The sequence below is a fragment of the Ranitomeya variabilis genome, chromosome 3, assembly GCF_051348905.1.
Source record: "Ranitomeya variabilis isolate aRanVar5 chromosome 3, aRanVar5.hap1, whole genome shotgun sequence".
Taxonomy (NCBI): Eukaryota; Metazoa; Chordata; class Amphibia; order Anura; family Dendrobatidae; genus Ranitomeya; species Ranitomeya variabilis.
The window spans coordinates 632,427,977-632,441,035 of NC_135234.1; the positions used below are offsets into that span (position 1 = coordinate 632,427,977).

The 13,059-nt window shown below is 43.7% G+C and overlaps 1 protein-coding gene across 2 annotated transcripts in view; it reads left to right on the forward strand.

Moving 5' to 3' along the window:
- The first annotated feature begins 415 nt into the window (after nucleotides 1-415).
- LOC143816750 (inactive dipeptidyl peptidase 10-like) overlaps nucleotides 416-13,059 on the forward strand; it is a 503,885-nt gene continuing 491,241 nt past the window's right edge. For both annotated transcript variants that reach the window (XR_013223993.1, XM_077297511.1), the window contains exon 1: nucleotides 416-689. Coding sequence is in view for 1 of the 2 variants with exons in the window: in XM_077297511.1 (XP_077153626.1) it covers nucleotides 651-689 (39 nt within the window). In the remaining variant the exon portion in view is untranslated. The remainder of the gene's footprint in view (nucleotides 690-13,059) is intronic.

Below are 13,059 nucleotides of genomic sequence, written 5' to 3' on the forward strand. Positions count from 1 at the left end.
CAGACGGTTTGGTTTGATTTATTTGATGACAATTGTCCATAATACTCCTGAAAAAATAAATGAATGAAACAATAATGGGATGCCGTCATTTGTGTTCTTGCTCTTAAAATGATAAAAGTTAAATGATTGTTTTAGCATTCCATTATCATATCAATGCCATTATTTCACAATGTGTTTAGATTTAGATTTATGGAGTCTGCGCATCTTCATTGTGTATATATATATATATATATATATATATATATATATATATATATATATGTGTGTGAACACAACTGATATGAATATATCATGATGTAGATGTTATTTCGGAAGATTTTTTCATTGTATGCTGGCTCTCTGGTCCCTCAACTATTATATATGTTGAATGAAGTCACCCCTTTGAAGCTCTCCTTCTTCTCCCTCCCTTCAATACCAGTTCAGCTCCCACAACCTCCTTATTCCTCACAGCGGGTTATTTCGCTGAGAGTCAGGGTTTTTTTATGCTGTCTTTCTGATTAATTCCCTTGGTCAATAGAAGATTGGCTTTCTCTGGCTGCGTGAGACACACTGAGTTGTGCTGAGGCATCCCCCATTCGCTGCACTGCCGAGAGAGCGAAGGCATACTCCACTTTAACTCCAAAGAGGTTTCCGCTTCTTCCCCCGCCACAATGATTGTCAGCACTCAACAGAACCTTGGGACGGAGCTGGTCAGTATATATGAAGATACAATGACTTATGTGGTGGGATGGTTGGAGATGTCTGTAGACTTAAAAGAATAGTAATAGTCCACCTGCAGCATAGGAATACATGTGTGGCTGACATTGCTAACTGCACGTCTGATATCTTGACTTGAACATGGGGTGCACCCTTTAGATAAACAGTAAAAGTTCTTTGATGCCACCACCCAAAATCGCATTCAAAAGAGGTGTTCTAGGTCAGGTGGCCTTCCCTGTATGGATCATATATGGTGAAGCTAAAAATCTGGTGTAGACAGTGGGGTGATTTTCTCAAAAATGTGTATGTATAAATAACTTTGGTGTCCTGTATCAGCCTGGCATGGCCCCCATATTCGTCAGGTTAATTTATGTACTGGAGATTTATGCATTTTTTGACAACTGTGTCCTTTTTTATTGATTGTGGATAAGTATACAATCTGCGTTCCAGGACTAGACTAAGGGAACTCCTCATCATATTAGCTTAGATTCACCCTCCTATAACCGGGGCAAACACCTCCTATTTTACTGCAGCCTTTCCATGATCGCTATACATACCAGTGCTAACATACAGATTGTATGTACTCTATGGATTCCTTCCACGCACCATACATGGCCAGCAGACTCTCGGTTCCGCTTTTTCTTTTTTAAACAACCTGTAAGTTAGCAGTATCCTGTTGCTGCATAATATCGTACAGCCAACTGTCAGACATAATAACGTCTATTATATACGGCTTCTCGCAGCCAGATGGCAGGATGTTACTGAGATGCATGAAATCCACTGGTGTCTGTTTATGTTTTTATACTGGCGCTAGCAATTAATAATGGCAGGGCTGCATGTCATTGCTCTGTGCATGTTCCATTTTTTTTATAGCGTCTGGATAAAGGTGAATTTATCACTCAGTTCTTTTCTGCGAATGCAGTCATAGGCAGACATTCGCAGAGCTGTAGAGGGATTAATCAGCATGAATAGCTCGCTTTCTATGGTGTGATATTCAGTTTACAGTCTGGAGCTCAATAAATGCTCTGCTGGAGCTTACTACCCTTTTATAAGGACATGCATGATCTTTTAGTGAGACGTTTGGATTTTTTTATCTTGTGTGAAGTGACTGACTATCCGTACTGGAGGCGACTTTCGCTCTGACTGCATATCCTTCAGAGATCATGTAAATCAGTCATGCAGAGATAATAAATCTGAAAAGAAATATTAAAATCCGCCTTTCCTGGAAATCATTGGTTAATGGAATTTCACACACACATTAATATGTAAAGGACATAGTAAGTACCCTGGTGTATGAGGCCGAAAAAAGATAACCAGTTCAGTCTTTTATCCTGCAATGTTGAAGAAGAAGGCACAACTGCTGCGTGCATACACCAAATTTCTTCTCCGTCCTAACCAAAAATATGGCAAACACAATAAAATTCTGGATCAACCACCCGGCTTAAGAAATATAGTACCAATAACTTGTCAGTTGAAAACTATGACAACAGTGGTCGGAGTTGAGCAATGTACATTTCTTAGTCATCACTGCCAAGTACTGCACATTATTTCCCATTCACTTGAATAGCAGATAGAGTGTGATGCTTGGTAGTGGCCAAGAGGTAATGTACTGGGCTGCTTTTTTTCTGTCCCATACATTGCTTAATTGCAGTTTTTAACTGCTTAGTGGGGGTGCCAGGTTCCGAACCTAGACCAATCTCATACTGATGATCTAATCTATGGAAAGATTAACCATTGTTCGGCCTTAAAAAAACCCTTTAAATAAAACTCACCCCATGCACCTAATGCACCTAGATTCATAGTATCATTGCTCTAAACAGTAAGGAAATTATCTTGTATTTTGGTGTAGAAATATTCTTTCCTCTAGGTACTTTATAGTAGTTCCCTCTAGTTATAGTTACAATTGTAAGTATTAATAGATCATGAAATCTTCCTGAATTGATCTTTCATATACAATTAAGGCTACAAATATTTGGACAATGACACAAGTTTTGCCATTTTAGCTGTTTATTCAAGATACAATTATATAATCGATGTGGGCTTAAAATGCAGACTCTCAGCTTTAAGTTGGGGTATTCACATCCTAATTAGAGTAACAGTGTCACGATTCATTTTTGGATTTGTGGCAGCTTTGGTTCCACTTTGTTTAAATGTAGCATTTTTCCTGTCAGTCCATCAGGGGTTAATGTCAGTTTTCCCCCCTGCTGGCAATCTGGTGTAACTGCAGTGTTGCTGGGTCAGCTGATGTGATGGTGACCACTCCCACCATACTTTAAATGGTCACCTGATCATTAGCTGACTGTTAGGGTACCGTCACACATTGAAATTTTCATCGCTGCGACGGCACGATTCGTGACGTCGCAGCGTCGTATAATCATCGCTCCAGCGTCGTAGACTGCGGTCACACATTGCAATCACGGCGCTGGAGCGATGCCGAAGTCCCCGGGTAACCAGGGTAAACATCAGGTAACTAAGCACAGGGCCGCGCTTAGTAACCCGATGTTTACCCTGGTTACCAGCGTAAACGTAAAAAAACAAACAGTACATACTCACCCGTCGGTGTCCTTCAGGTCCCTTGCCGTCTGCTTCCTGCTCTGAGTGCAGCCGTACAGTGAGAGCAGAGCGCAGCACCGCTGCGCTCTGCTCTCACTTTCCGGCCGGCACTCAGAGCAGGAAGCAGACGGCAAGGGACCTGAAGGACACCGACGGGTGAGTATGTACGGTTTGTTTTTTTACGTTTACGCTTGTAACCAGGGTAAACATCGGGTTACTAAGCGCGGCCCTGCGCTTAGTTACCTGTTGTGAAATTGGATTTTGGGCTCCCCCGGTGGCCACTGGTGGAATTGAACTGGTGTGCATCATCCCCTCTGTTCACCTGTTTCCATCAGGATGTGGGAGTCGCTATTTAACCTTGCTCCTCTGTCACTTCCATGCCGGTCAACATTGTAATCAGAAGCCTTTCTGTGCATGTTCCTGCTGCTAGACAACTCCCAGATAAGTTGGACTTTAGTCCTCGTTTGTTTTTGCATTTTGTTCCAGTTCACAGCTGTAGTTTCGTTTCTGTGTCTGGAAAGCTCTTGTGATCTGAAATTGCCACTCTGATGTTATGAGTTAATACTAGAGTCTTAAAGTAATTTCAGGATGGTATTTTGATAGGGTTTTCAGCTGACCATGAAAGTGCCCTTTCTGTCTTCCTGCTATCTAGTAAGCGGACCTCAATTTTGCTAAACCTATTTTCATACTACGTTTGTCATTTCATCTAAAATCACCGCCAATATATGTGGGGGCCTCTGTCTGCCTATCGGGGAAATTTCTCTAGAGGTGAGCCAGGACTATATTTTCCTCTGCCAGGATTAGTTAGTCCTCCGGCCGGCGCTGGGCGTCTAGGGATAAAAAACGTAGGCAACGCTACCCGGCTACTGTTAGTTGTGCGGCAGGTTTAGTTCATGGTCAGTTTAGTTTCCATCCTTCCAAGAGCTAGTACTTATGTTTGCTGGGCTATGTTCTCTTGCCATTGAGAACCATAACAGTTTGACCGGCCAAAAAGGGTTAAATTAATTGACAGAGAAAGGAGAGAAAAGAGAAGTCTGCTGAAGATTTTTTTTTTTTTTTTTTCCCTTCCCTTCAGTTCTGAGTGTGCTTGTAATTGAATCTCTTGCAAGTCTGCCTATATTGCAGCCTTTCTCTCTCTCTCTCTCCTTCTAATCCTGGAATGGCTTTGTGTTCACCTGTTTAAAATGGATATTCAGAGTTTAGCTGCAGGTTTGAATAATCTCACCACGAAAGTTCAAAATTTACAAGATTTTGTTGTTCATGTTCCTATATCTGAACCTAGAATTCCTTTGCCTGAATTTTTCTCGGGGAATAGATCTTGCTTTCAAAATTTCAAAAATAATTGCAAGTTGTTTTTGTCCCTGAAATCTCGCTCTGCTGGAGATCCTGCTCAGCAGGTCAGGATTGTGATTTCCTTGCTCCGGGGCGACCCTCAGGATTGGGCTTTTGCATTGGCTCCAGGGGATCCTGCGTTGCTCAATGTGGATGCGTTTTTTCTGGCCTTGGGGTTGCTTTATGAGGAACCTCAGTTAGAGCTTCAGGCGGAAAAGGCCTTGATGTCCCTATCTCAGGGGCAAGACGAAGCTGAAATATACTGCCAGAAATTCCGTAAATGGGCTGTGCTTACTCAGTGGAATGAGTGCGCCCTGGCGGCGAATTTCAGAGAGGGTCTCTCTGATGCCATTAAGGATGTTATGGTGGGGTTCCCTGTGCCTGCGGGTCTGAATGAGTCCATGACAATGGCTATCCAGATCGATAGGCGTCTGCGGGAGCGCAAACCTGTGCACCATTTGGCGGTGTCTACTGAGAAGACGCCAGAGAATATGCAATGTGATAGAATTCTGTCCAGAAGTGAACGGCAGAATTTAAGACGAAAAAATGGGTTGTGCTTCTATTGCGGTGATTCAACTCATGTTATATCAGCATGCTCTAAGCGTACTAAGAAGCTTGATAAGTCTGTTTCAATTGGCACTTTACAGTCTAAGTTTATTCTATCTGTGACCCTGATTTGTTCTTTATCATCTATTACCGCGGATGCCTATGTCGACTCTGGCGCCGCTTTGAGTCTTATGGATTGGTCCTTTGCCAAACGCTGTGGGTATGATTTGGAGCCTCTTGAAACTCCTATACCCCTGAAGGGGATTGACTCCACCCCATTGGCTAGTAATAAACCACAATACTGGACACAAGTAACTATGCGGATTAATCCGGATCATCAGGAGATTATTCGCTTTCTTGTGCTGTATAACCTACATGATGTGTTGGTGCTTGGATTGCCATGGCTGCAATCTCATAACCCAGTCCTTGACTGGAAAGCTATGTCTGTGTTAAGCTGGGGATGTAAGGGGACGCATGGGGACGTACCTGTGGTTTCCATTTCATCATCTATTCCCTCTGAGATTCCTGAATTCTTGACTGAATATCGTGACGTTTTTGAAGAACCTAAGCTTGGTTCATTACCTCCGCACCGGGAGTGCGATTGTGCCATAGATTTGATTCCGGGTAGTAAATACCCTAAGGGTCGTTTATTTAATCTGTCTGTGCCTGAACATGCTGCTATGCGAGAATATATAAAGGAGTCCTTGGAAAAGGGACATATTCGTCCTTCGTCATCTCCCTTAGGAGCCGGTTTTTTCTTTGTGGCTAAGAAAGATGGCTCTTTGAGGCCGTGCATTGATTATCGGCTTTTGAATAAAATCACGGTTAAATATCAATATCCGTTGCCACTGCTGACTGATTTGTTTGCTCGCATAAAGGGGGCCAAGTGGTTCTCTAAGATAGATCTCCGTGGGGCGTATAATTTGGTGCGAATTAAGCGGGGGATGAGTGGAAAACCGCATTTAATACGCCCGAGGGCCACTTTGAGTATTTGGTGATGCCTTTTGGTCTTTCAAATGCCCCTTCAGTCTTTCAGTCCTTTATGCATGACATTTTCCGTGATTATTTGGATAAATTTATGATTGTGTATCTGGATGATATTTTGATTTTTTCGGATGACTGGGACTCTCATGTCCAGCAGGTCAGGAGGGTTTTTCAGGTTTTGCGGTCTAATTCCTTGTGTGTGAAGGGTTCTAAGTGCGTTTTTGGGGTTCAAAAGATTTCCTTTTTGGGATATATTTTTTCCCCCTCTTCCATCGAGATGGATCCTGTCAAGGTTCAGGCTATTTGTGATTGGACGCAACCATCTTCTCTTAAAGGTCTTCAGAAGTTTTTGGGCTTTGCTAACTTTTATCGTCGATTTATTGCTGGTTTTTCTGATGTTGTTAAACCATTGACTGATTTGACTAAGAAGGGTGCTGATGTTGCTGATTGGTCCCCTGCTGCTGTGGAGGCCTTTCGGGAGCTTAAGCGCCGCTTTTCTTCCGCCCCTGTGTTGCGTCAGCCTGATGTTGCTCTTCCTTTTCAGGTTGAGGTCGACGCTTCTGAAATCGGAGCTGGGGCAGTTTTGTCGCAGAGAAGTTCCGATTGTTCCGTGATGAGACCTTGTGCCTTTTTCTCGCGTAAATTTTCGCCCGCCGAGTGGAATTATGATGTTGGGAATCGGGAGCTTTTGGCCATGAAGTGGGCTTTTGAGGAGTGGCGTCATTGGCTTGAGGGGGCTAGACATCAGGTGGTGGTATTGACTGACCACAAAAATCTAATTTATCTTGAGTCCGCCAGACGCCTGAATCCTAGACAGGCGCGCTGGTCGTTGTTTTTCTCTCGGTTTAATTTTGTGGTGTCCTACCTGCCGGGTTCTAAGAATGTTAAGGCGGATGCCCTTTCTAGGAGTTTTGAGCCTGACTCCCCTGGTAACTCTGAACCTACAGGTATCCTTAAGGATGGAGTGATATTGTCTGCCGTTTCTCCAGACCTGCGGCGGGCCTTGCAGGAGTTTCAGGCGGATAGACCTGATCGTTGCCCACCTGGTAGACTGTTTGTTCCTGATGATTGGACCAGTAAAGTCATTTCTGAGGTTCATTCTTCTGCATTGACAGGTCATCCTGGAATCTTTGGTACCAGGGATTTGGTGGCAAGGTCCTTCTGGTGGCCTTCCCTGTCTCGAGATGTGCGAGGCTTTGTGCAGTCTTGTGACGTTTGTGCTCGGGCCAAGCCTTGTTGTTCTCGGGCTAGTGGATTGTTGTTGCCCTTGCCTATCCCGAAGAGGCCCTGGACGCACATCTCGATGGATTTTATTTCGGATCTTCCTGTTTCTCAGAAGATGTCTGTCATCTGGGTGGTGTGTGACCGTTTCTCTAAGATGGTCCATTTGGTTCCCCTGCCTAAGTTGCCTTCTTCTTCCGAGTTGGTTCCTCTGTTTTTTCAAAATGTGGTCCGTTTGCATGGTATTCCGGAGAATATCGTTTCTGACAGAGGAACCCAATTCGTGTCTAGATTTTGGCGAGCATTCTGTGCTAGGATGGGCATAGATTTGTCTTTCTCGTCTGCTTTCCATCCTCAGACTAATGGCCAGACCGAGCGGACGAATCAGACCTTGGAGACATATTTGAGGTGTTTTGTGTCTGCAGATCAGGATGATTGGGTTGCTTTTTTGCCTTTAGCGGAGTTTGCCCTCAATAATCGGGCCAGCTCTGCCACCTTGGTGTCTCCTTTTTTCTGTAATTCGGGGTTTCATCCTCGATTTTCTTCTGGTCAGGTGGAATCTTCGGATTGTCCTGGAGTGGATGCTGTGGTGGAGAGGTTGCATCAGATTTGGGGGCAGGTAGTGGACAATTTGAAGTTGTCCCAGGAGAAGACTCAGCTTTTTGCCAACCGCCGGCGTCGGGTTGGTCCTCGGCTTTGTGTTGGGGACTTGGTGTGGTTGTCTTCTCGTTTTGTCCCTATGAGGGTTTCTTCTCCTAAGTTTAAGCCTCGGTTCATCGGCCCGTACAAGATATTGGAGATTCTTAACCCTGTGTCCTTCCGTTTGGACCTCCCTGCATCTTTTTCTATTCATAATGTTTTTCATCGGTCATTGTTGCGCAGGTATGAGGTACCGGTTGTGCCTTCCGTTGAGCCTCCTGCTCCGGTGTTGGTTGAGGGCGAGTTGGAGTACGTTGTGGAAAAAATCTTGGACTCCCGTGTTTCCAGACGGAAACTCCAGTATCTGGTCAAATGGAAGGGATACGGTCAGGAGGATAATTCTTGGGTGACTGCCTGTGATGTTCATGCCTCCGATTTGGTCCGTGCCTTTCATAGGGCTCATCCTGATCGCCCTGGTGGTTCTGGTGAGGGTTCGGTGCCCCCTCCTTGAGGGGGGGGTACTGTTGTGAAATTGGATTTTGGGCTCCCCCAGTGGCCACTGGTGGAATTGAACTGGTGTGCATCATCCCCTCTGTTCACCTGTTTCCATCAGGATGTGGGAGTCGCTATTTAACCTTGCTCCTCTGTCACTTCCATGCCGGTCAACATTGTAATCAGAAGCCTTTCTGTGCATGTTCCTGCTGCTAGACAACTCCCAGTTAAGTTGGACTTTAGTCCTCGTTGTTTTTGCATTTTGTTCCAGTTCACAGCTGTAGTTTCGTTTCTGTGTCTGGAAAGCTCTTGTGATCTGAAATTGCCACTCTGATGTTATGAGTTAATACTAGAGTCTTAAAGTAATTTCAGGATGGTATTTTGATAGGGTTTTCAGCTGACCATGAAAGTGCCCTTTCTGTCTTCCTGCTATCTAGTAAGCGGACCTCAATTTTGCTAAACCTATTTTCATACTACGTTTGTCATTTCATCTAAAATCACCGCCAATATATGTGGGGGCCTCTGTCTGCCTATCGGGGAAATTTCTCTAGAGGTGAGCCAGGACTATATTTTCCTCTGCCAGGATTAGTTAGTCCTCCGGCCGGCGCTGGGCGTCTAGGGATAAAAAACGTAGGCAACGCTACCCGGCTACTGTTAGTTGTGCGGCAGGTTTAGTTCATGGTCAGTTTAGTTTCCATCCTTCCAAGAGCTAGTACTTATGTTTGCTGGGCTATGTTCTCTTGCCATTGAGAACCATAACAGTTACCCGATGTTTACCCTGGTTACAAGCGAAGACATCGCTGGATCGCTGTCACACACAACGATCCAGCGATGTCAGCGGGTGATCAAGCGACGAAAGAAAGTTCCAAACGATCTGCTACGACGTACGATTCTCAGCAGGGTGTCTGATCGCAGTAGCGTGTCAGACACAGCGATATCGTAACGATATCGCTAGAACGTCACGAATCGTAACGTCGTAGCGATGGAAATTTCAATGTGTGACGGTACCCTTAGTGATAGAATTTATCTTTGGAGACCAGCCTAGCAGGAACAGCTCTCTGGTGTCATCCACTTCTGGTGTTTGGAGTCCTGTAGCTGTGCTATCTACGTGTGGAGCTTGGCAGTGGTATCTGGAAGCTAAGTGTTGTATTTTCACCTTGTCCCTTTGGTGTTTTTCACTGTCACCTGTGTGGTATTATCTGCAGTGGTGAGGCTAGTGCTCCTTGCCGGCCAGTGCACTAGCCAGGACAGTATTAGGCGACAGCAAGAGACTTAGGTTCGTGATGGTGGCAGGGGAAGGACTCGCTTAGGGCGTTAGGTGAGTGCGGAGACAGGCTCCGCTATGAGCTCAGGTGATGACCATCCCCCATTTACCTATCTATAGGGCCTTCCTCTTCCCAATATCATCCCGTTGTGTGTGTGTGTTGCGCTGTCCGCTGACTGACCACCCGTTGGGTCACAATACATACTGTGACAAATGGTTTAAGAATTACAGGTCTGTAATATATAGCTGCCTCTTTTTAAAGGAACCAAAAAGTAATTGAACAATTATCTCAAAAGCTATTTAATGGTCTGCATGGGATTTTCCCTCATTAATCCATCATCAGTTAAGCAGGTAAAAGATATGGAGCTGATTCCAGGTGTGGCATTTGCATGGGGAATCTTTTGCTGTGAACCCACAAGATGCCGTCAAAAAAGCTCTCAATAGAAGAGAAACAGATCATCATTAGGCTTAAATAAAAGAAGAAATCCATCAGCGAGATAGCAGACATGTTAGGAGTAGCCAAATTAACAGTTTGGTAAATTCTGAAAAAAAGAGTGCACTGGTGATCTTGGAACCTCAGAAAGGCCTGGATGTCCATGGAGGACAACAGTGGTGATTGATCGTAGAATCCTTTCCACAGTGAAGAAAAACCCCTTCACAAAATCCACCCAAGTGAATCTAAGTCTACCATAAAGAGAAGACTTTATGAGAGCAAATACAGAGGGTTCACCACAAGTTGAAAATCATTAATCAACCTTAAAAATAGAGAGGCTATATTAGACTTTGCAAAAAAAAAATCTAAAGAATCCAGCCCAGTTAGGAAAAGCATTCTTTAGACAGATGAAACTAAGATAAACCTGTACCAGAATGACAGGAAGAAGAAAGAATGGAGAAGGCTTGGAACAGCTTATGATCTAAATAAAACCACATCCTCTGTAAAAGATGGTGGAGGCAACATGATGGCATGGGTGTGCATAGCTCCCAATGGCACTGGGTCACTAGTGTTTATTTATGATGTGAATTAAAACAGAAGCAGCTGGATGGATTCTGAAGTGTACAGGGCTATAGTTTCTGCTCAGATTCAAACAAATACAGCAAGGTTGATTGGACGGTGCTTCCCAGTACAGATGGACAATGACCCAAAACATACAGTACAGACCAAAAGTTTGGACACACCTTCTCTTTTAAAGATTTTTCTGTATTTTCATGACTATGAAAATTGTACATTCACACTGAAGGCATCAAAACTATGAATTAACACGTGGAATTATATACTTAACAAAAAGTGTGAAACAACTAAAAATATGTCTTATATTCTAGGTTCTTCAAAGTAGCCACCTTTTGCTTTGATGACTGCTTTGCACAGTCTTGGCATTCTCTTGATGAGCTTCAAGAGGTAGTCACTGGGAATGGTTTTCACTTCACAGGTGTGCCCTGTCAGGTTTAATATGTGGGATTTCTTGCCTTATAAATTGGGTTTGGACCATCAGTTGTGTTGAGCAGAAGTCTGGTGGATACACAGCTGATAGTCCTACTGAATAGACTGTTAGAATTTGTATTATGGCAAGAAAAAAGCAGCTAAGTAAAGAAAAACGAGTGACCATCGTTACTTTAAGAAATGAAGGTCAGTCAGTCCGTCAGTCTGAAAAATTGGGAAAACTTTGAAAGTGTCCCCAAGTGCAGTGGCAAAAACCATCAAGCGCTACAAAGAAACTGGCTCACATGAGGACCGCACCAGGAAAGGAAGACCAAGAGTCACCTCTGCTTTTGAGGATAAGTTTATCCGAGTCACCAGCCTCAGAAATCGCAGGTTAACAGCAGCTCAGATTAGAGACCAGGTCAATGCCACACAGAGTTCTAGCAGCAGACACATCTCTACAACAACTGTTAAGAGGAGACTTTGTGCAGCAGGCCTTCATGGTAAAATAGCTACTAGGAAACCACTGCTAAGGACAGGCAACAAGCAGAAGAGACTTGTTTGGGCTAAAGAACACAAGGAATGGACATAAGACCAGTGGAAATCTGTGCTTTGGTCTGATGAGTCCAAATTTGAGATCTTTGATTCCAACCACCGTGTCTTTGTGCGACGCAGAAAAGGTGAACGGATGGACTCTACATGCCTGTTTCCCACTGTGAAGCATGGAGGAGGAGGAGTGATGGTGTGGAGGTGCTTTGCTGGTGACACTGTTGGGGATTTATTCAAAATTGAAGGCATACTGAACCAGCATGGCTACCACAGCATCTTGCAGCGGCATGCTATTCCATCCGGTTTGCGTTTAGTTGGACCATCATTTATTTTTCAACAGGACAATGACCCCAAACACACCTCCAGGCTGTGTAAGGGCTATTTGACCAAGAAGGAGAGTGATGGGTTGCTACGCCAGATAACCTGGCCTCCACAGTCACCAGACCTGAACCAAATCGAGATGGTTTGGGGTGAGCTGGACCGCAGAGTGAAGGCAAAAGGGCCAACAAGTGCTAAGCATCTCTGGGAACTCCTTCAAGATTGTTGAAGACCATTCCCGGTGACTACCTCTTGTAGCTCATCAAGAGAATGCCAAGAGTGTGCAAAGCAGTCATCAAAGCAAAAGGTGACTACTTTGAGGAACCTAGAATTTAAGACATATTTTCAGTTGTTTCACACTTTTTTGTTAAGTATATAATTCCACATGTGTTAATTCATAGTTTTGATGCCTTCAGTGTGAATTTACAATTTTCATAGTCATGAAAATACAGAAAAATCTTTAAATGAGAAGGCATGTCCAAACGTTTGGTCTGTACTGTACTGCGAAAGAAATCCAGGAGCTTTTTAAGGCAAAGAAGTGAAATATTCTGCCATGGCCAAGTCAATCACCAGATCTCAACCCCATCGAACAGGCATTTCACATACTTAAGACAAACCTTATGGCAGAAAGACAAAGTTGTGGCAAAGTATCACAAAGGAGGAAATCCAGCTTTGGTGACGTCCATGGCCTCTAGACTTAGTCCAGGCAGTTATTTACTGCAAAGAATTTTCTATAACGTATTAAAAATGAAATTTTTTTTTAAGGAAAAGTTAATTTATCCAATTACTTTTCAGCCCCTGAAATGAGGCGGCATTGTAGAAAAATGGTTGCAACTCCTAAACGTTTCTCAATGTATTTTTGTTCAACCCATTAATTAAATTTGAAATTCTACACTTCAAATTTATATCAGTTCTTTCATTTCAAATAAAAAATAAGGGCATGTAGAGCCCAAATCACAAAGATTTAATCACTGTCAAAATATTTCTGGACTTAACTGTATTTATATCTAGTTATTAGGTCACCTCTGAACTACCGCATATACTCGTG